The 24,142-nt window shown below is 41.3% G+C and overlaps 1 protein-coding gene across 1 annotated transcript in view; it reads left to right on the top strand.

Moving 5' to 3' along the window:
• The window catches only part of ABCC8 (ATP binding cassette subfamily C member 8), a 1,237,886-nt gene that overhangs the window by 660,276 nt on the left and 553,468 nt on the right, over positions 1–24,142 (top strand). Inside the window, exon 19 of the mRNA XM_086954145.1 lies at positions 13,006–13,104. Coding sequence (XP_086810271.1) covers positions 13,006–13,104 — 99 coding nt within the window. The remainder of the gene's footprint in view (positions 1–13,005; positions 13,105–24,142) is intronic.

Here is a 24,142-nt window from a genome sequence, read left to right as displayed (position 1 = left end):
GGAGCTCAGTTCATCTCACTATTTTCGTATTTCTCATGAAGGGTTGTTCCTAATATTTCTATTTTAGCGAGGTCAAAAAGACATCCAATTAGTGGCCTACTGATTTTGCTCGATTACTTTTATTTTTTACACGATTTTTCACTATCTGCAAAGACTAAACAGAGTATTGCGACTTTGTGCTTGTTTGTAAATAGAGAATGATCCAAAGAGAACCAATTCTAAAACAGTAAATGCTTGGATAACAATCAATCAAATGGAGAGACAAGCAGGCACGACGGATTACAACGGGGGCAAAGGCCTGCGTTAACTACCGTTCACTATCTGCAAAGAGAGAGTACTACTAAGAGAAAAGAGGGGAGGGGGGGGTTAGTATATGTTTGAATAAGTAAGGTGTGTATAACTGTATAGTTGAGAAAATGGAGGTGTGATTGATTTTTGGCATAACTGACTAGGTGTGTGAGTAACTCCATGGATGAGTGACAGTCTGTGACTGTCTGTTTACACTGATTGTATCTAAGGTTATATTAGAGTCTGAAGAGGTTCATGGTATTATCACATGAATGATATCATCAGTGATGTTATCAGTCATGTCAAATGAGATGTTTTCAGTGATGTCATCAGTGATGTCATTTGAGATGTCATCAGTGATGTCATCAGTGATGTCACTAACCATGTCATGAATGATGTAATATGTGACATCATCAGCAGTGGATTGCGGGGGCGCGATATATAGTTAGCGCTTATAACTATATATGGAATTTCAATGGTTTTATGCGAGTAAAATAAGGTTTTGTAAATGCAAATCCCTAACTATATATGGCCTAAAACCAATGTTTTTTTCATTGAATATATATATATATATATATATATATATATATGTATATATATATATATATATATATATATATATATATATATATATATATATATGGATTTTGATGTTTTGCCCCACAATAACTTTGAATGCATGAAATATTGACTTATGGTAAAACAATATTTTGGATTTCATATTCAGATACCGTACCCCGGAATATTAACAGCCAGCGCACGTGTATGTCTTTAAGAGTAGCTAAACTAATGTTCCCCATCCCGGTGGGGGAGTTTGGTTTGTAATTCTATACAAGAGGACCACATTTTGCATGGTTTTAATGACCTGATAGGATGCTAGCAGGAGTAATAATGGCCCCATTGAAATTATGTTTTTGTCAGCAAAACCAGCAGCTGCTCTACATTTGGAAATGAGGCTAAAAAAAGTATGAATAGGGTATCTAGTCATTGTGCTCCTATACATGAGGCCCATTGTGTTTTATTTGGCATATCATATAATTGGTACATTATTTTGGGCTGTTTTCTGCAGTGTTTATTAAATAAATATACATTCTGATGCGATTCATTTAATTTCCTTGTCTACTTTGATTGTATTTGTAGGAAATGATAGGCTTATCTGTGGTGTACCCCAAGATGATAGTCCTATCTGTTCTTTCTGGCTGTAGATATCAGTTGTAAAGTCCCTGTGTTCCCCCTTTTAGCATGGCTGAATTGGTGTACACCCAATTGGTATATTTAACTTGCCTTTACATCCCTAGTATATGGTATAGGGTACCCATGACCTGGACTTTGAATGACACTAATGGATTACAGCACCTCTACAGTGGCAGTGCAAAAATGGCTTCAGATCAACCATTATAGCCTGACTGATGCAGTGTAAAAATTGCAAATAGACTAATTCTGCTATCTCAGGGTAAGGACCAACTAGATACCTGACAAAACAACTCATTTCAGTATCCCTACCCAAGTTGATGGTGAAGTCAGATGACTAAAGTTACCTTTTCCCTGCCTGAAACTCTTGAACGTTAAAGCTAAATGACATGCACCTTCCAACTGTCACCCAACAGGTAAATGGTCCTGAATGAGGTGTGAAAACTGTTGTAAGATCAAAGACAAAGGCCTAGGTGGGGGGTGGTGCTTCTTTCCTCTGACAGCATGAACATTTGGGCTGTGCCAAGGAGCTTAATTTATTCAAAAGGTGGCTTTCCTGTAACAGTCTGATATTAGTTGACACCTGGATTGGCACTTTCTTTTGATCTCCCTCTCAGGCAGGCCCGATTCCATTTGGAGGGGGATGCATCCAGACCTGGTTTGAAGTGACCACAAAGGAAGAGCTGCTCATTCCCCTGGCCTCACCTCTGGGTAGGCACAAAGGCTCTGAACAAAAATAGAATGGTTTGACAATTTTTAATTTTAGAAGTGAGGGTGACTGAGGAATTGTTTGCAGTAGGGCAGACAGGAACTACTACTAATGTGGGAATGGGTACCACAAGGAACTTTTACCCCATTGCTTAGGAAGGGGCAAGCCATCACCACACCCACAAGCTAATACCAGACTTAAATGTAGCATCCACGGCACCCTCTTCAGAACCCTGCTAGACCTGAGGAAGATCAGAAGATGATTTAACCTGCTCTTTGAGACCTGAGAGGCACCCTGAAGGACTTGACCTGCTTCCTTTTGTATCCAGGACAACTAAGTGGACTCCAAAAGTCTTAAGGCTGATTTTCAGTTCACGCTGCGAGGACACAACAAGCTACATGGCTCCTTTAACTGCACTTGCCCAGGTAGCCAATTCCAACTGTACCTGCCCTGGATCCTGATACTGGCCTCTGTTGGAGTAAGTCCAATCTACTTCAGAGGGTATATTCTAGTTCTTTGGTCCTGGTGAAATCCTGGATTATAAACTCAATCCCCATAGGTGAAAATATTGATGCTAAAATCATTAGATATTTTTACTGTGTAACCGAAGAATGGGCAAAATTATGTAATGACTGCTTACCTCTACACTTGAGATTGCATTCATGAAAACAAGGGATTTTTTTTATATCTTTCTTGTACCACAGAACAACTCTTTATCCCTTCAGGAACACTGTTCCATCGCACTTATGTATTTCTTATTTTGAACACCCACCTTCTAAATATGTGTACTTTATATGACTCTTGAAACAATAGAGGTTTACCTTTCTTTAAGTGAAAAACTTGATATTAGTGTGTACTTTTCCTATAATACGTGATACTTATATTAATTTCTCAAGCCTATTCATGAATAAACATTAGGTCTTATGAAGAGCACAGAAAGAATTATAGTTGTGCACTTATATTAGTATATTTTAGTGCACCAGGCCCAAAACCGAAGAGCCGGTCGCCATTTTGAGAGTCCTGTGGCAGCCGCCTATCGCTGCACCGCAAGAGCGGGAGCAACTCAACTACATGATGAGCGAGACGCTGTAGTCGCAAGAGCGGGCGGTAAACAGCTGAATGGCGGAAGAGGCACAGTGTAGCAAAAGCGGGCGGAATGGCAACTGAAACGGTAAAGGGGCGCCCCACTACAGCGTGTCTTCAGGTCAAACGGATTGTGGGACAAGGTCCAGAATTGAAGAGTCATCAAAAGGCAAAAAGTTCCGCCGGACCCCGGGAGCCGGCCGCCTATGTCGGGGGCGATCTCAGGCTACACCAGTGCTATAAGACTTGGGGAGGGTGTCGGAGCCAAGCGTCTTCTCCGAGTCCATGGCCATCACACCGCCCCTCAGGGGCCTCCGTCAAGCTGTTTAGGAAGGTAACATATCACATTGTTTTCTAATGCAGTCAGGTCCACAAACGACACTCACTTACTTTGAGAATAGTGAAGCTGCAGTAGGTGGAAATAAGCTTCAGACAGTGTTACAAGCACTGCTCAGAACTCTTAACTATGGCACCCAAAATCCAGAACTTATGCCATTTGAGAATGGCAGTGACATTGAAGCAACTCAGGGACCAAAACCATTAACGTACTTTCACGTATGAAAATCTTACTTGGGGAGGGGGCAGGAGCGAAGCGCCCCCTCCCAGTCCGCGCCACCACACCGTATGTTGAAAATCTGAAGCCATCGTTCTACAAAGTGAACCAACCTTGGATTGAAAAATCTAGAAAAATGTACAAACTGAAAACCAGTTTTGGTCTGCATAGCATCAGTAGCAACGCTTGCTATCAGAGTGCATGAGTTTCATGCTCGATCGATTGAGCTAGCCGGATCAGGCAATAAAAAGTATAAAATAGTTATGTAAATAGTTATTTAATAAAATGTTTTACCCTGTTTCTTTGCTGGTGTGTTGTCTATATTTTTAATATTTGCATAGGGTTTGTCGTTATTTTGGGCGGGGTGGGTGACGGAGTCGAGCTGTCTTGCAGCCCTCATGGTGTGGAGCTCAGTTCATCTCACTATTTTCGTATTTCTCATGAAGGGTTGTTCCTAATATTTCTATTTTAGCGAGGTCAAAAAGACATCCAATTAGTGGCCTACTGATTTTGCTCGATTACTTTTATTTTTTACACGATTTTTCACTATCTGCAAAGACTAAACAGAGTATTGCGACTTTGTGCTTGTTTGTAAATAGAGAATGATCCAAAGAGAACCAATTCTAAAACAGTAAATGCTTGGATAACAATCAATCAAATGGAGAGACAAGCAGGCACGACGGATTACAACGGGGGCAAAGGCCTGCGTTAACTACCGTTCACTATCTGCAAAGAGAGAGTACTACTAAGAGAAAAGAGGGGAGGGGGGGGTTAGTATATGTTTGAATAAGTAAGGTGTGTATAACTGTATAGTTGAGAAAATGGAGGTGTGATTGATTTTTGGCATAACTGACTAGGTGTGTGAGTAACTCCATGGATGAGTGACAGTCTGTGACTGTCTGTTTACACTGATTGTATCTAAGGTTATATTAGAGTCTGAAGAGGTTCATGGTATTATCACATGAATGATATCATCAGTGATGTTATCAGTCATGTCAAATGAGATGTTTTCAGTGATGTCATCAGTGATGTCATTTGAGATGTCATCAGTGATGTCATCAGTGATGTCACTAACCATGTCATGAATGATGTAATATGTGACATCATCAGCAGTGGATTGCGGGGGCGCGATATATAGTTAGCGCTTATAACTATATATGGAATTTCAATGGTTTTATGCGAGTAAAATAAGGTTTTGTAAATGCAAATCCCTAACTATATATGGCCTAAAACCAATGTTTTTTTCATTGAATATATATATATATATATATATATATATATATGTATATATATATATATATATATATATATATATATATATATATGGATTTTGATGTTTTGCCCCACAATAACTTTGAATGCATGAAATATTGACTTATGGTAAAACAATATTTTGGATTTCATATTCAGATACCGTACCCCGGAATATTAACAGCCAGCGCACGTGTATGTCTTTAAGAGTAGCTAAACTAATGTTCCCCATCCCGGTGGGGGAGTTTGGTTTGTAATTCTATACAAGAGGACCACATTTTGCATGGTTTTAATGACCTGATAGGATGCTAGCAGGAGTAATAATGGCCCCATTGAAATTATGTTTTTGTCAGCAAAACCAGCAGCTGCTCTACATTTGGAAATGAGGCTAAAAAAAGTATGAATAGGGTATCTAGTCATTGTGCTCCTATACATGAGGCCCATTGTGTTTTATTTGGCATATCATATAATTGGTACATTATTTTGGGCTGTTTTCTGCAGTGTTTATTAAATAAATATACATTCTGATGCGATTCATTTAATTTCCTTGTCTACTTTGATTGTATTTGTAGGAAATGATAGGCTTATCTGTGGTGTACCCCAAGATGATAGTCCTATCTGTTCTTTCTGGCTGTAGATATCAGTTGTAAAGTCCCTGTGTTCCCCCTTTTAGCATGGCTGAATTGGTGTACACCCAATTGGTATATTTAACTTGCCTTTACATCCCTAGTATATGGTATAGGGTACCCATGACCTGGACTTTGAATGACACTAATGGATTACAGCACCTCTACAGTGGCAGTGCAAAAATGGCTTCAGATCAACCATTATAGCCTGACTGATGCAGTGTAAAAATTGCAAATAGACTAATTCTGCTATCTCAGGGTAAGGACCAACTAGATACCTGACAAAACAACTCATTTCAGTATCCCTACCCAAGTTGATGGTGAAGTCAGATGACTAAAGTTACCTTTTCCCTGCCTGAAACTCTTGAACGTTAAAGCTAAATGACATGCACCTTCCAACTGTCACCCAACAGGTAAATGGTCCTGAATGAGGTGTGAAAACTGTTGTAAGATCAAAGACAAAGGCCTAGGTGGGGGGTGGTGCTTCTTTCCTCTGACAGCATGAACATTTGGGCTGTGCCAAGGAGCTTAATTTATTCAAAAGGTGGCTTTCCTGTAACAGTCTGATATTAGTTGACACCTGGATTGGCACTTTCTTTTGATCTCCCTCTCAGGCAGGCCCGATTCCATTTGGAGGGGGATGCATCCAGACCTGGTTTGAAGTGACCACAAAGGAAGAGCTGCTCATTCCCCTGGCCTCACCTCTGGGTAGGCACAAAGGCTCTGAACAAAAATAGAATGGTTTGACAATTTTTAATTTTAGAAGTGAGGGTGACTGAGGAATTGTTTGCAGTAGGGCAGACAGGAACTACTACTAATGTGGGAATGGGTACCACAAGGAACTTTTACCCCATTGCTTAGGAAGGGGCAAGCCATCACCACACCCACAAGCTAATACCAGACTTAAATGTAGCATCCACGGCACCCTCTTCAGAACCCTGCTAGACCTGAGGAAGATCAGAAGATGATTTAACCTGCTCTTTGAGACCTGAGAGGCACCCTGAAGGACTTGACCTGCTTCCTTTTGTATCCAGGACAACTAAGTGGACTCCAAAAGTCTTAAGGCTGATTTTCAGTTCACGCTGCGAGGACACAACAAGCTACATGGCTCCTTTAACTGCACTTGCCCAGGTAGCCAATTCCAACTGTACCTGCCCTGGATCCTGATACTGGCCTCTGTTGGAGTAAGTCCAATCTACTTCAGAGGGTATATTCTAGTTCTTTGGTCCTGGTGAAATCCTGGATTATAAACTCAATCCCCATAGGTGAAAATATTGATGCTAAAATCATTAGATATTTTTACTGTGTAACCGAAGAATGGGCAAAATTATGTAATGACTGCTTACCTCTACACTTGAGATTGCATTCATGAAAACAAGGGATTTTTTTTATATCTTTCTTGTACCACAGAACAACTCTTTATCCCTTCAGGAACACTGTTCCATCGCACTTATGTATTTCTTATTTTGAACACCCACCTTCTAAATATGTGTACTTTATATGACTCTTGAAACAATAGAGGTTTACCTTTCTTTAAGTGAAAAACTTGATATTAGTGTGTACTTTTCCTATAATACGTGATACTTATATTAATTTCTCAAGCCTATTCATGAATAAACATTAGGTCTTATGAAGAGCACAGAAAGAATTATAGTTGTGCACTTATATTAGAAGCCCAAATTTTGAGAATTACCTGGTTTTTCCCGTGTCATATTATTATCAAAGACCTAGAGGCCCGATTCTGGCTTTGACGGTCTTTGAGTGGGCCACCATACAAGCGCACCGCTCTAAGACCACCAATGTTGTCCGCCCACCAGATTGTGAGTTAAAATCCAGTGGGCAGTCCTGCGGTGGCAGTCCCAATGGAGTGCCTCGATAAGGCTCATAGCGAAGCCTTAAAAAGGCACCGCCGTGGGACCTCTAAAGCATGTTCCTGCATGGCATGGACTGTAGTGTGCATGCCATGCAGCAAGAGTGGGTCACCCCCATGCACCACGGCACCAGCCAGGCTCACTGTCTTGAAAACTGTGACAGTGAGGAGACTCATGATATGCTTGGCGGTGCCACAGCGGCACCACCAGCTTATTGTGGGCCTCAGACCACTGTAGTAGCAGTGGTCCTATTGGGGTCTGGCCTCCCAACTCATGTGCTATGGCAGCCTCACCGCCACTGTGGGTTTGGTGGTCCATCAGACCACCAAACTATCAATTGGCTCCCAAGACAAGATAAGAAAAGTCAGTCTGGGGCAAAGATGAGAAAGGGCAATTTCAGGTGAAGGTAAGAAAGAGCAGTTTGTAAAAGGTTTTATCCTTTAGTCATACTTTTATAGGGGTAATGTAACCAAATAATAGGTGTATTTGTCCTGTGTATATCTGACAGAAACCAAACAGACTACTCTCCTAGCTACTTACATAGTCCATATAAAGAAGAAATACTATATCTTCCGAGGATATCACAGGAGCAAGTGTTATGAAACTGATTCTAAAATATGTGAACACTTCTCTAATCACTTCTCTAATCAACCCAAAGGAATAAAGGGATGAATGAAGATAGTTTATATAGCATTGCTATTAAGGATATATCGCACAACGGTGTAACCATGCCTGTATAAGTTAAAGATCCTTTCAGAGCAACACATGCAGATGAGAGACCCATTTAAGATCATGAAAAAGTGTGATTGAATGAGTGATGAAACTTACATAGCATTCATTCCAGACAATAATTTCTTGACTCTGTATTGCCTAATACCTAAGCTATGTGTAATGAGTGGTGGAAGGAATAGTGTAATATACAAAAAAGAATAATTCAGGTATCTAAATGTATTGTGATAAACCTCCTCTCTTAAATGAATAGACAATATGTTTATGAACCTTGAAACCAAAACTAAAACCCAGAAAACAACCCAAAGTATTCAGTGGAAAAAAATGTAAGTGAAGATGGTCTTGAGTAAAGGAATGAACATAAGGTGTTCTAGCTACAGACAAGCCTCTTCTTGGAAGTATTTGAGTTACATATAAGGTTTTATAGCTGCTGCACTACGGTTTATTTTGCTACAAAGATCATGCATTTTGTATAATTTCTTTGCTCAAGTACACTCTGGTATGCAATGATTTTTGGAGTTGTTGGATAGTTTAATTTGCCTTTCCAAGACATGACTATTCACTCTGTCTACGTTTTAACTGGCCATTTTAATTTGTGCTGGTGGTTGGTAGTTCAACCCCTAACTCTCCCTTTCAGTCTGACGTTGCCTAAATTTACAGCAGAAAGAGACTGCAGATTAGTCCTTCCTTTATGTCTCGTAAGGTCAGGGAAACAGCAGAATGGTAGACAACGCGGTGATCCTTAACCATTAAGTGTCTCTGCAGCCATGCTATTTTCACAGATTTGAGTGGAAATAAAATAGACTGTTGCTCACACTCTGGAATATTGTGCATTCTAATCCTCAGTGAGGATGATTAGAAATCTGATGGGCAGGGCATAGATGTGGTTGAGATTTCTGGCAGTAGTAGTATTGCTGCTGGAGTGAGGAAGGTAAGGCCTACTCCCTGGTTGACACTCCCTCCTTGTTCAGCCTCCCAAGAAATTTAAGGACTAGCACTTACTATTCCTGCAGAATACAAATGGTTCTTGAAAAAGCAAATAAAACCTTTTAAGATTGATATAATCTCTTTCTGTCACCCCCCCCCCCTTTACAGATATAGGCAAATCCTAAAACATCAATAGTAATCTGAACTTACTAAGTATATGCCAAATTTCCGACATATTTATTAAACAGTGTCAAAATAGATATCTGGCACGATATACAAAAGTGCTGACCCTTTAAATCCTGCCTGGCACCTTTTTTAAATCTAAAACTGATGAAACGGATTTACACTGAATCAAAAAAAGCACACTTTATCAGTAAAGTTCTGCTTTGATGGCAATTTCGGTGTAAATCCGCCCATGGAATTTTGCTTTATCTTTCTGCAAAATGTTCTATGGGAGTTGAAATAGGAAATGAACAATTTTCCACCACTCCCTTTAAGACTTATTTGACTGAGTAAGTAGTTAAGCACATTTCATGGTAAAAGATCCATATAGTCAAAAGTTATAACCAAACTAAAACATGCGTTTTGAATGGAAAGTGCTGCTGAACTACACTGACCAGAGAGAGGGAGAGAGTATGTCTGTGTGTGTGTCTGTGCACATGAGTATTTGTGCATATAGCATTCATCTCCACTGTGAATACTATAAAAAAGATATATATTCATTTATGATTTCTCATACCATATATAGCAAAGAACAAAGACTGTGATCATCACATACTAGATTCTTCACGTCATTAGGTAGAGAAATGTCCACTCAACCCACCTGATGTTGCCCTCTCCTGTACTGGTGCACCATCCTTATCTCATCTACCTGCCTCGACTAATATATCTTTATGACTCTATTGTTTCCTTAGTCTGTGGAGGTACCTCAGATTCCCGTGCATGTCCTAGTTGTTCAAGAGTTATGTGAAAGCTGGAGCCTCTCTGGAAGCCCCAGGACCTGATCCACCCTCGTGCCCATGCCGCTACCTCTTCAAAGTTATCCAGCAATCTCTCTAGGTTTCTAGGTCTTCATGGACCTTATCTTCTTTACGAGAAAGACAAAGACAAAGTTGTGTTTCATCGGCCAGATGACATTCACCTGTGTCTTGTACCCAGCTGAACACTAAAGGCTCCACATACCTGTCCACACCACAGCAAAATGCCTTTTAGCTAAACTCCACTTTGAAATTAACACCTATCTTTTTCACGCAGCGAGAATCGCTATCATGGAAAGATTAATCTGTATTTATTTACATGTTTATATATTATCTGATCAAAGAGGGGTTTTAGTGTGTTCTGGTACAGTGCTCTTGAAAAGGAGAGCAAGAAAAGCACAAAATACAGTCAAGAAATATGTGAAAACGTGGAGTAATTTTTCCAATGACGAAATTTGTTGTACATTTTTGTTATGCTACTGTAATAAAAATATGTTCATATAAACCTACTCAGCCAGTGTCACCCTTTCTTGTACTGGCATTGACTGTGATCCATAGACAAACTAGAATCCTAGAGAGCTTTGATTAGGGCTCTCCTCAAATCTCCTGGCTGTGAGAGGATAGTTTGGTTAGCCTACAAGATAGGCTTGCCTCTGCTTTGGGATACCCCTGCCACAGCAAAACAAGTCCCTCGTTCCCTGGTCAAAAACCGACTGCCAGAGTTTTTGTGCTTAAGGGATCTGAAAGGTGTAAAAGCAGGCTATTTTTTTAACATCAAGCTCTCTCCCACATATGAATCTTTTCTGGATATTATCCCAAGTTCCATTCCCCGGCAACTCCACTTAAAATAGAGATACTGGGTTCTCCCATTAAACAGCTTCTGCATAAATTGGAGTACACAGCACTGTAGCTCTAATGTGTGCCCCATATGCAAGTCAGCATAAGAAACTCTATATCACTTTTCCTTTTTTTGTCCAGACACAAGAGTAGTAAATGTTGTTTGGGTGACAAAATATCTGCACGCTTCTTGGTTTACTCACATGCTCATTGTCAAGTCCCCGAGCAATGATGCCAAATAGCGAACCTTCTGAGATTTCTTATCCTCTAGGTGTAGCCCCTCTCCTTTTACACACTATTGCACTTATTTATTTTTTCTCTTCCCTGATCTTATTGTGGGACAATGTTTTATTAGATCAGTGTTTTATGAAATGTTGAATATACTGATGCAATGTATTGGTTTATCTAGTTACTTGCTGTACTGGATCTTTCATCCAAAATAAACATTTAAAAAAAACAATAATAAAATATCAATTACTTTACTGCTGAAAGGGAGAAGAATCCAAGCATCCACTAAAAACCCAACCTTGATGTCATGTAATCAAAGTCGAACATCAGTAAAAAAAATATCATTAATGCTTCTCCAAATCTTGTCCCAAAATATTTTAACAAATGAACACTCATAACTCTGGGGGGCATATTATCAAGAACAGCGATAACATTATCGCTGCTTTAGCAGTAGGAAACTGCCACTAAAGCGGCGATTAGGGGCTTGATAATATGCCCTCGTGAATTACCATAGAAGCCCAGGTTCTGGTGTGCAGGACATCAAACATGGGCTTCTATGGAAATTCACAAGGGCATATTATCTCGCCCCTTATCGCCGCTTTAGCAGCAGTTTCCTGCAGCTATAGCTGCGATAATGTTATCACCGTTCTTGATAATATGGCCCCAGCTTTTTTATTGTCCCAGAGAGTGAAGTACAACACGAGTCGGAAAATGAACTATTAAATGTATTAATAACAATAGGTATAACCTATGATAGAGAAAATATATGGATTGAGAATTCTCTCCAGCACCAGCGACTCAACCAATCTCAAGCCATAACTTTTTTCACACTTGGGAAGAAAGGATCAAACCAAAATCTTATTCCAAATTGTTTTCAGTCTTGCTTTTTAGGTAATTATTGACTAAATTGAAGAAGAATATATAAAGGATGTTTGCGTGGATCTATATGTTTTTAATTGATTAAATTGGGAGTCACGGAAGAGGCCGTGGAAATATTAGGATTCAGCCAAATGGTATTAAGAACGTCCTTTCATTTATCATATTGACTAAGACAAGACTTGTGAACATTATACTTATCCCTTAATTGTAGGAAAGAACAACACTCATGATCATGAAACAACGTGTGAACCCAAATGATACTATCATTGCCCTCGGGACACAAACATTGAAAGTTTAGGCTTTTTCTACCAGGGATAAGGAGAACCAGAATGCCAGCTACAGTGTAGTCCAGCTGCCATAGTCCTTTATTTTTTGCTCCCTTTAGGAAATGGGATGCTCCTCCATTCCATTGTAGTGTACAGACCATAATATGATAATGTGAGGTTCATCCTGAAACGAGATTCCATCCCTTGTCCTTTGTGTATTCATGCCTTTGCAATGTACCTTGGAATTTTTGGTACACAAACAACTTTGTATTTATGAACCTAGAAGATCACAGGGCCTACATCAATGGGCATCTTATCAAGCGTGAGGAACCCAGCTCCGTAAAAGACCAGTAAATACAAAGAAGGCTTGTGATGAGGTTAGAAGCGGAGCAATTAGCTTTATAATCTGCAATTGAATGAATAGTCGCAATTTAGTAGTCTTGATAGTATCATTAATTTGCAATTATATTTGTTTAATTTTAACATGAGACCTTATTGAGCTTCAAATCAGCAGGGTTGAATTTGCGCACTTGCTCAAAATGAACCGAAAAACACATCATAATGTACTTTGCAATTTTCTTTATTTCTAGAAAACGACCATCTGTGGCGTATGCTTCCCAGAAGCCATGGCTCTTGAATGCTACTGTGGAGGAGAACATCACATTTGAGAGTCCATTTAACAAACAAAAGTAAGGATTTTCGAGAAAAAAAAGCTTTGACAATCGTTTAATCAATATAGTATTTAAAGAAGTATATTTTTGCTTACGTTCTGAAAATATTTTCTGCTTAATGATAATATTCTATATTGAATTTTCATAATGTTGCTGCAAAGTAGAAATTGTGTAAAGTTATGTTTTCATCCCTTTTTTGACATTTGTAATCTAAATGACTTGTTTAGAGTGCAGTGCTAAATATAAAATAAACTCAACGCCAAAATCGCTGTTCTTGCTGGGTTGGTTCAATCGTTTAGAGGCTAACTTGGCCGTTCTTCCGTTGGGGTAATCAGGCAATAATAGGCCATTGTGTGGAAGTTTTTTTTACTGTTTGTAGGCCTGCTGGAACGATTTTTACTGCTGATTTCTCGGATATTAAAACAAACATTGCCTGCAGCAAGTCCAGGCAGTCTCCCACACCTTGCATAACACTTACAGTGTCTGTGGTACAAGTTCAAAACTGATCAGATCTGAATACACGGTCCACTTTTCTAGCTATCTAATTTACTAATGGGGACCACTTTTATTTTCATGTATAGGCTTTTCTGTCCCAGTTTGACCCTGAGGCCAAACGTTAGTGGGCACAGGAATTGGTATTGCAAGTATGACCGAAAGTTCACAAATACACTCATTGTTTTCCCTTCCCAAATTTATTTTCACCACAGTTCATTCAATTTTCTAAGTGGGTATCAATAACTCTCATTATTGTGGTTTCTTCCTGTTTGCAATTTGGGTTGGAAAGAGTTATGAAACTAATGACTGAACCTAGACATATGACATGTAGACATAATTCTGAATTCAGTAAGGGTCTATAATGTAGATCACTCATGTTTTTTTCAAATAAACTAATTGTTGGAATCAAACAGTAAAAGTCGGGACAAATATAAGTAGGTGACAATGTTTTAATCTGATGGCTGATCTACAAAGGTAATATGCCATTATATCTGGCATACTCCTATGGCCAGAGGGTTCATATTTTTGGTTAATTGTCCAATACCCAGCACAATCAACAGAACTGCAGCCAATTTTTCCTAGTTTACCGACCATGCATCAGTTCACAAGGTAAACTCCTATGAATGAAAAATAGATACATAGTAAAGCTATGCAATGTATAATTGTCCTCAAGGATCTGACTTTATGACCATTGGATATTCATACAACTCTAAATATGGGTTTACCCATAATATCATGTGATTCAGAGGACTTTCTTTTTCTTTCACAAAACTGGAAATACATATAGTAGATAATAACCGATTTTCTGCTAATATGTGTTACCACAGTTCTCCCTTTAAAAAGGTATTGCCATTAGTGTGGGTAAACCTATCACTTGTAACAGTTAAAGACCTAAAATGCAATGTAAAACATCAAGAATTATTCTTGGAATTTCAATTGTTTTGGGTATGTGGGTAGCTGCGCATTGGGCCCAAGGTCTGCAGACAACCTGGAAAACCTACCAACAACAGGCATTTATGAAAACTATACACACACTAACCCTAATATTAACTAGGGGACGGAACAAGAGGCTACGGGGTAATCAGGGTGAGCCGGCCTCCAAGTAATACATGTACACACAACGAAAATGGAGGCACACTTCTCCTTCTTCTGTGTGGTGTTGGGCAGATAAAAAAATGTAAGGACTGTTCTCACACACCATCAGGTGTCATGCTTCATCATCGGCAGTCCTCGCTCTCTAAAAACCGCGTTTGATAGAGGACGGGACTTCACCTGGAGACAGGGAGGCACTTCTGCAACTAAGTGGGGGCCCGTCAGGAAAGTGAGTGAGTGATTTAAAAATTAATGCAAAATCCACATGAAATTTTATTTAAGTGGGATTTGCTAAATATTAAAACTTAGGGTGGAGACACATGTTTAGTACCCCATCCCCATCAGTGTCATCAACATGCTTTAAGTAGGTGGTAAACCACTCACAAACAGGAAGGGGTGACCAGGGAACCCCTAGCCCTTAGTGAGTATGTGGGAAAATATTTTTAAGAGAAGCCAGTGGCCCCAGGGACCAATGCTTGCACTTTAAAAAATTTAATGAAAGTTTAATTTTTCTTTTTTAAATGCATCCCGTTTTCCTTTTTTTAAAAGCAGTCCCAGACATGGTGACACCAGCTGGCCAATATCCCTGGGAGTGCTGGCCATTCTTAATGGGGTCGCAAATTTCACCTGCCTCATTAAAATTCATGAGGCATGCAATTTGCGACCCCATTAGAAATCTCAAACAGTGTCTGAGAAACTTTTATACATCCCAATTTGGAAGTCCCAAATTGCGAGTTGCAAATGCGACACAATTGGGGAGTCATAAATTGGTGAGTCGTACATCGGACCCCTGATGTCTAGTCTTCCTTTTACCCACACAGGGAGAGCAGATTGAGCATAGATTCCCCCATCTCCCCCAAGTGGGGCAGAAATGATGTGTGGGCTTCTAGGTACCAGATGCCAGGGCAGGTCAGCCTCAACCCATTATCTAAACAAAAATATATCACTAGTGCCTAGTGATATTCAACCACCCACACACTTCCTGGGGAGGGCAGATTTAAGGTAAAGTCTCCAGACTGCCCCAATGATGGGACAACAAACTGTATGGTCTTTAAAGTGGGCGTGAAGGGTAATGCCAGGAAGCATCTGGCGTAACCCATTCTTTTTCAAAATAGCCTGGTCCATGAGTATTGTGTAAGTTCTGCCCAACATATTCCCCCAATGGGGCAGATACACTTTTGCTTAACTTGATGGGTATGTGAGGAATAATAAAGCATGGAGGGTACTCAATACATGATTTCTATTGGATTGATCTCTGCTCTGGGATTGCCCTCTTGCAGATAACACCAGACTGGGATTTAGTGGGGAAAGGTACCACTGGTAAGTTAATAATCTCTTCTTTCCAGAGGTACTTCTCAAGTTTTGATTGGAGCTTAGGAAGCAGAGCTTTACCCAGAGCACAAAACACAATGAAAGTAGAAAGAGCCAAATTGCTCTTTCTACTTTCATTTTCAAGGTTATCAAGTGTCATGTGCACTGATTGTCATTCGCAGCCAAAAAAAAGCCTTACACTTCTGTGGAATCTCTTCCCCAGTAGCCCAAAGCCGTGGCTCTAAAAGAGACCAGAGGGATTTACTGCCGTTAGTGGGAGTATGTGATGTTCATATTGTCCACACCTTGAAGGTATTAACCAGTTAAAGTGGATTAGCACCCTTTATTGAATGTTGGGTGCTGGCCAGCTAATCAAAATGCTCCCTTTACAGACCCACAAAGAGAGTATCTCATGGTTGCTAGGTTCCTGCTCTGCCAGTGTGCTCTGCATTTTGTTGCTCCTCTCTTCTACTCCATGAATTCAGTGCACTCTTGCCCAGGGGATAACAGCTTTTCTATTACAACTTACTCGGCATTATGCTGTCTGGTCCCCTCCCATTCCTTCCCTTAAGCCAAATGTAAGCCTAATGGCCAATTAAGAAAAAGCAAACATATCAATTCATTTCTTTGTTCTACACCTCCTCCTGGGCATTAGGACCTACATTCTCCTTAAGTGAAAGTAACAGTTGGGTGGGCACAGTCGTAAAAAGAGAACAGCTTGTGATAGAAGAGCTGCAGTTGTGCAAGAGTTGTTTATCCCGTTGACACGATAAGCTTAATTCACCTGTGGCGGAGAGGGAAATGAGGATGCTAATAGCATTATTGCAATTTCGTGCAGTAACTGCTATTAATTATTGTCGCCTCATTTGCAACTGAGTGATATACCAAGAAATGGTGGAATATTCGGCTATTCTGGCTTTTGTTGAAACCATTTTCAACTTTAACCTGATTATCTCAAGCAGAGCACCTGTGTTTCATTCCAACAATCTATGCAATATCAAGGCCTCCATTTTATCAATCATTTTTAACAGAGCTGGAGACCAGACTTGCAGGCTATATATCACTAGAGAGGTGGCTTTGCATAAGAGGAGTCATGGAGCCTTTTCCAAATTCTGGTATTTATCCCTAAATGATTAACTCTGTGATAACGGTTGATTTAAAATGACCTTTTATCAATACTGTTTGACCTAGCATCCTTGGTGTGCTGTCCCCTGATTATTTGCCTCTACCCCCTGTATTTTGGATGCTGTGCTGGATTTCGTTTTTGTTGGATTAAATGCTTTGGGCACTTTGCCAGTGGTGTTCAGCATCAAAGTGCAAGTGCTCCCTAGGAAAACTGTTAGTATGAATGGTTCCCCTTGATTGGCATATTTGGTTTACTGGTATGCCCCAAGTAATGTTCACTATGTGTGCCAGTTCCTGTAAGTCAAATGCTACTAGTGGCCCTGCAGCATTGATTGTGCCACCCACATGAGGAGCCCTGAAAAAGTATATCTGGCCTGCCACTGCAGTGTCTGCATGCAGTTTTAAAATTCCATGTCAGCCTGGCAAGTGCACCCAATTGCCAGGCCCTAACCTTCCATTTTCTTACATGTTAGTCACCCAAGGGTAGGAGCAAGGTACCCCTGTGGGCAGGATGCAGTGTATGTGAAAGATAGGACATGCCCTGGTGAGTGTGGCCTGTCCTGATAGTGAAATACTCAAAATTTCGTTTTTTACTATTGCAAGACTATCTGTTTCCTTAGGATAGAATGTGGAGTTTGCTTATAACATCGTGTAAGCATAACTACCCCTGGGAACAAGGTGGGAAAATAAAGTTTAGTATGCCTGAAGTCAGAATGTTAAAATGCATCTTTTAGTAAGGGTAATTTTTACATTCTGTGTTTCAAAATACCACTTTTAAAAGTAGGTATTTTCCTGCTTAGCCATCCAGTGTGCCTCTGCTAGGATGTGTATTGACTGTCTGGCTTTGGAGTGACAGGGGCTGGGAATGTGCAGTAGCTCCAGAGAGTCTGGATGAGTTAGGACTGGGCTGAATAGACTTGAGCTGCATTTAGAGTAGGGGGAGGAGATTTCCTTTCACCTCGATATGTCGGCCGTGTTTGATACGGTCAGTCATGCTATCCTAGTCAGCAGACTGGAGGAAATTGGGGTAGCCAGCCTAGCCCGGGACTGGCTGGCTTCCTATCTTTACGATAGACATCAGGTAGTAGCCTTGCCGCCTTATAGATCTGAGATCAAAAAAGTAGGGCAAGGTGTGCCCCAGGGGTAGGCAATTAGCCCTATTTTATTTAATCTCTACCTCCACCCTCTGGTCAGGCTGATCAAATCTTTTGGTATCTCGGTTATCAACTATGCAGATGACACGCAGCTCATCTTCTCTTTCGAAGTAAGTGATGCTGTGTCTCAGGAGACTTTTCATCGTTGCATGACAGCCACTGCGGAATGGCTGCGTTGTAACTCTCTTCAGTTTAACAGCTCTAAAACCGAGGTACTGCATTGCTCCATGGATCGTACCCCCCGTCCTCTGCCGGCGGACTTTTGGCCCATTTCTTCCCAGGGTACAGTTATGGCAGCAGATTCTTCCCACAACCTGGGTGTCATGTTCGGACCAAATCTAAAGCTGGATGTATTTGTGAATAAAACAGTCGCCACATGCATGACGCTGCTTCGCACGCTGCGTAAGATCCTCCCCATGCTTCCAGTCCAAGCCAGACCAGAGGTAGTGCACAGTATCATTTTAAGCAGGCTTGATTACTGCAATGCACTACTTCTGGGCGCACCTAGCACCTTGATTGGTAAGCTGCAGCGAATACAGAACATGGCAGCCAAGCTAGATTTGTCTCGGCTGCGCGCTGACTCCTCTTCTTTAGCGCTCATTGACCTCCATTGGCTGCCTATCCACAGGCGCATCTACTTTAAAGCATCCTGCATAGTTTTCAGGGCCCTTCATGGTCTGGGGCCTGTTCCGCTGCAGGAGCTGTTCCTCTGGTACACGCCAGCCAGACATCTGCGATCCTCGTCGACATGCTTGGTGGCAGTTCCCAGAATTCCTAGGAGTCGGATGGGCTGCCACTCCTTTGGTTTTACTGTGGCCAAGCTCTGAAACTCCTTACCTTTGTCCCTAAGGAGTGCGGGGGAACTTACCTCCTTTAAAAAGGTATTAAAATCTCACCTTTTTCCTAGGACAGCGTCACATCATTATAGTGTAACATTGCGCATGCTCAGGAAGGTCAAAGCGCCAGGATACCCTTTGGGTGACAGTTAGCGCTATATAAATAGGCGATACATACATACATACATACCTGAATGGGCCTGGTCTGCATTCCACAATGCTGTCTCCACCTCCTGCCAGGAAGAGAGGACAAAACTGGTTTTGACTGGGCACAGAGCATATCTGCTACCAGAGAACAAAACATTTTGCTGTATAAGTATCGTGGCCCAGTCCCCAGAACTTTAGATCATGCCTGGAATTCAAGTTGACCCTTTGCCAAGGAGAAGAGCTGGAGAGACTCAGGAGAAGTACTGCTCCTTTGCTGTGTGCTATGTGGGATTGGCATGCAGTTGCTCTTTCTGCCAAGGAAAGGAGAAGGATTTTGCTGTGTGTGGTGTCCCCTGCTTGAAGGCAATCTCCAATGGCCTGTGTGTGCTGGCCTCCTGTTCTGAAGTCTCAGGGATAAAAAGACTTCACCCCAAACCCCCCTGAACTCTGCTGCTGTGAGTTCCGACCTGCCAATCGGTGCCTGTGCCAGTTTTGGACCTCTGGAGGTGGTTGCTGCTGTTTGGGAGCTGGAAAAAAAAGAAACTTGAAGAACTGCAAAAATCAATGAATCGCTGTTCCTTGGGCTGTTTTTCTGATGCATCTCCAGGCTCAAGAAGAATTTTCACTCATTGCCATCCCGCTGCGAAAACCGACGCATCGCCTGTTGCCGCAGCAAGAATCAACGCATCAAGGGATCGCAGCAGAAGAAAACTGATCCAGAGCCACTCGATGACGCTGCATCGATCACCAATGCACCACGGATTTCCACGCATCGCACTTGTGCGGAAAGTTTTCCTGAAGCATCAACTGCGGACGGGAACCGTCATGAAAAAACAACGCATCACTTCCCATACAGACTGGATTCTACGCAACCCTTTCTCTGTGTGCAGCTGGACTGTCGCACCACCTCCCCAAGGTCTTAGGACTTGACGCAGCTCTTTGTTTCTGACTCTGCGGTTATTTGGCCTTGTGAATTTTAACACAACTACAGGAACTTTGTGTAAAAGTCACGCATCCATAATTTTCAATGGAGCAAGCTCTTGAAACCTTTTGAAAATCATATTTTTAACTGTGTATGTAGATTATTGTCTTTTGGGTCTTGTTTAGTTTAAATAAAGATATTTTATTTTTCTAAAGTGGTGTGGTGTCCTTTTGTGGTGTTTTCACTGTGTGACTGTGTGTGTTTGTACAAATACTTTACACATTACCTTTGGGATAAGCCTGTCTGCTCTTGTCACGCTACCGAGGGGGTGAGCAAGGGCTATCTAAAGTGTGTATCCCCCTTACCGTAACTAGAAGCAAGGGTCCCTATTTGGAAAAAGGTACCTACCTCTGCCAACTAGAGACCTCCATTTCTAACAAGTACTAAACATAATGTCTGACTTTTCCCTGAAAGCTGATTTTAATTTGCATACTTGGTGAAAACGATGAGCATTTTTTGGTGCTGTGTCCATATGACCAATAAAATATGGTAATTGGCATTGAATATAGCCTAGATATAAATTGATGCCAAGTGTGGATGATTTGTTGGAATTGTTTTCATATATAGAAAACAAATCACTAAAGAAAATATTAAATGGTTGCAGAGTCACATAAGCGTTCCTTCACTTCAGATCAACAATAACTCTTAATGATGTTGCCGTCTGCCATTGTTGGGCTTACTGCAGCTCAGGAATTAACATGGCGTTTTGTAATGGTATATATTAAATTGTGTGGGCATCCATGATGAGTAATTTGAACCACAGTTCAGCCTTGTGATCCAGTCAAATGCCTTTAAAAAATCTATAAATGCACAGTGTAATGGCACCACCACCTGAACCTAGACCATCAAACAATAATTGTCCATACCATCAGACTGCAGACTGTGGGCTAAGCCCTGCTGAAACGCATTTGAAATGGGACAACTATGCCACTTCGATACGACCAATGAAGTACCTCTGAGCAAAATCTTTTCCTGGTGTGTCAAGAAGTTGAGAACTCAGCAAAGCAACATGTAACACTGAATACATCATTGTCCAGTCATTGTCTTGTCTTGTAAAAAAAATTAGAACTTTAATGCACGCTCAACTAAATAATATTGCAGAAAATTACAAACATTTAGAAAATTGGCACGTAAAAAATAAAAATTAGAACACCCTTTAGGACCCCAGAAACTAACCAGGATGCAAGTGGGTATCCTAAATATATTTAATTGTGTGCAACTAAGCCCCTAAATTTAAACTACACAAATTAGTTTTGGGATGCCTTTAACCATTCATGCACCAGCAGACCCCAAACTTAAAACAGCAATACGCCTATCCATGTCAGAGCATCTCATGATATACACTAGTAAGAGGTTTGCCTACTGGCTTTGACAGTGTGTTCACATTAATAGAATCAGAACTGCAGCCCTTGGCAAAAGATGTTATATTTATTAAAAACAAATGGCCTACTGCAGTAAGTCATCACTTTGCGCCAGTGGAGCATCAGATTATGCACAGTTCTTACTTTTATACCAGGATGCATAGCAACCACTCAGGACCCTCAAGAGAAAGGATATGCCATCTTTAGGAAATTCACAAAAGCCTATCTCTAGGACAGGATAGAAAAGCTTTTTCTGGGGTAGTTGAGTCTCCATCCAGGCAGGTTTTGAATGAACACTTTCTTCCTCCTCATTGGGATTTGTGGGTGCCTGCCTTAATGCTAGGCAGCTCTCCAAATAATGGACAAATGAGGTGAGTCCACCCTTTTCCAAGTGGGCCACAAAGAAAAATGTACATTTTAGCCCTAGTGACTTATATGGTGCTCGAGGCAGTTTTACTCTTTCTGTTTCTTATTGATGCCACCTTCTCATTTCATGGTTTTACCTTTTATAGATTTAACCACACAACCTAAACTTACAAAATGTGCCCCCTGCAGGATCATGTGATCACTGTGGTTTCCCATCTATCCAGCACTCTGTTGTTGGGAAGCTGGCGGGTATGATAGCTGTGTCTCTGTTTCTCTAAGTTAGCTGGGGAGTAGTGATGCTGCTGGTGCTCTAGAGAACCTCCCCCCAGGATCTCAAGTCATTTATTTTAGTACCTGCTGGTCATGGGAATGAATGATAAGACTGTTTTGCCATCTCTAGCGGTCAGACATTCACATGAATCGCAATGGCTCCTAGAGCCCTGGGACCAGATACACATGGACATTTTGTTTCAGAAAATAATTCTCCTTGGTGTGTGGTCACTCTTGGGTGCCCACAGTTCTAGGAAACCTTTTGCTTTGCTCAAGAGACCATGCTCAAGAAGCTGGAAGGAAATACCAAAGACCCTGCAACTATGATTTAGAACAGGGGTCTCCAACCTTTTGTGTAGTGAGAGTTACTTCTGGTCAGTAACAATCGTCGTGAGCTACTAAACCCCAAGCAACTCGCACATTTTTCCAAGCGACCTCCCCCACCCAGTTTAATTGACGTTAAGCCTATTTCTCCAGAGCCCATGTGCCCCATACTGTGGTTTCAACACAATAACACTGAAAGAAATTACTTTTTTTCCCTTTTCACATGTGCACTGCCTTCTGCAGCACAGTGAGACAAAAAGCTAAAGCACAAGCCACAACAGTGACACAACAAAAGCACAAGCCGTGCAAGCAGAGGCCAATGCTTGTCAGAATGGGACAGAAAAGAGGCTCTAGCACCAAATTAAAAGCAGCCCCATAAGCCGGGTCTGGTGGCTCACTGCACTAAAGCAGCCACCGCAGGGGCCTGTGCTTGACCTCATGGTCACAGGTTTAAATCCCAGCAGGTCCACTCATCCTTTCATCCATTTGAGGTCGATATAATGAATAGCATTGAGTTGGGTAACAATAAACATCTGTTATTCAGCCCCAGGACACCTTTGGGTAATCATGCGCTTTACAACTAGACCTGTTATGTTATTAAATATAGGGCAGGCAAATCAAATAGCTAAAAAAAGTGGGCCACATTTACAAAATAAGTAAAACTTAGACATGTTGTAGGATGGTGTTTTTCAAGGTATGGATGACTACTTGGCTATTTGTGCTCGCAGCAGGCAATGTTTGGTACTATCAGAAAAATTAACAATAAAAAGCAGCCACCAGCCAATAAAATCGGCACACAAATAGCCAAAAACCCACAGACAAGCATTGGCACAGATCACCAACCAATAAAATCGTCATACAAACAGACCACAAAACAACCATACATAACTTCCTGAGTGGCCACACGACACCATGGAAAAGTCAAGGCCTCACCGTGGAGAGGCCAGAGCTGAGAAGCCAGAGCTGCCTGTGTCCCTGAAGAGCGCACAGAGGCCAGTGAAAAGGCACATTGTGGTCCAGCCCACCTTTGGTTCAGTCAGCACAGGCTCAGCATGGACCAGCTTGAGAGGTAGAAGCTTAAATGGGGCATGGCAGGGGAGGTTGGTGACGACTATTGAATGTTATATTGAAGTGAAGGCAGGAGTTAGAAAGTAGCATCAGTGTAACAACAACCTTTTTTTGTCAAAAGGCCTCCTGCACCTCTATCTGACTTGTACCCACACACAGCTGTGTTTCACAGGTCCATCAAGTGAGCCTCTTTGCTAAGGGCAAAGAGGCTTTCAGAGCAGTCTTTCATATCCTCCGAGTAGTTCTCAATGTGGAATCTGGATTGTCGTGGTGTGGAAGTTAAATTTGCTCCGTAACTGGGTGCTGGCTTCTTTGAGCAATACTTGGGCATCAGCATCTTCAAACAACTTGCACATTATTCCCCAAGTCCCCTCAAGCCCTACTTCATTGACCAGGGATAAAGAGATACCCATTTAGTGTCTGCATGCATAATACAAAACCAGAGAGCCTGGTATTAGTACTGGCTTCCCTCTTCAACAAATTGCGTGCTCCTGACCTCTGTAGTTACCAGCTAAGAAGGCTACT

The sequence above is a fragment of the Lissotriton vulgaris genome, chromosome 2_1 (assembly GCF_964263255.1).
Source record: "Lissotriton vulgaris chromosome 2_1, aLisVul1.2, whole genome shotgun sequence".
NCBI classification, from domain to species: Eukaryota; Metazoa; Chordata; class Amphibia; order Caudata; family Salamandridae; genus Lissotriton; species Lissotriton vulgaris.
The sequence above is the reverse complement of the archived record's forward strand: the minus strand, read 5'-3'. Positions and strand labels throughout refer to the sequence as shown.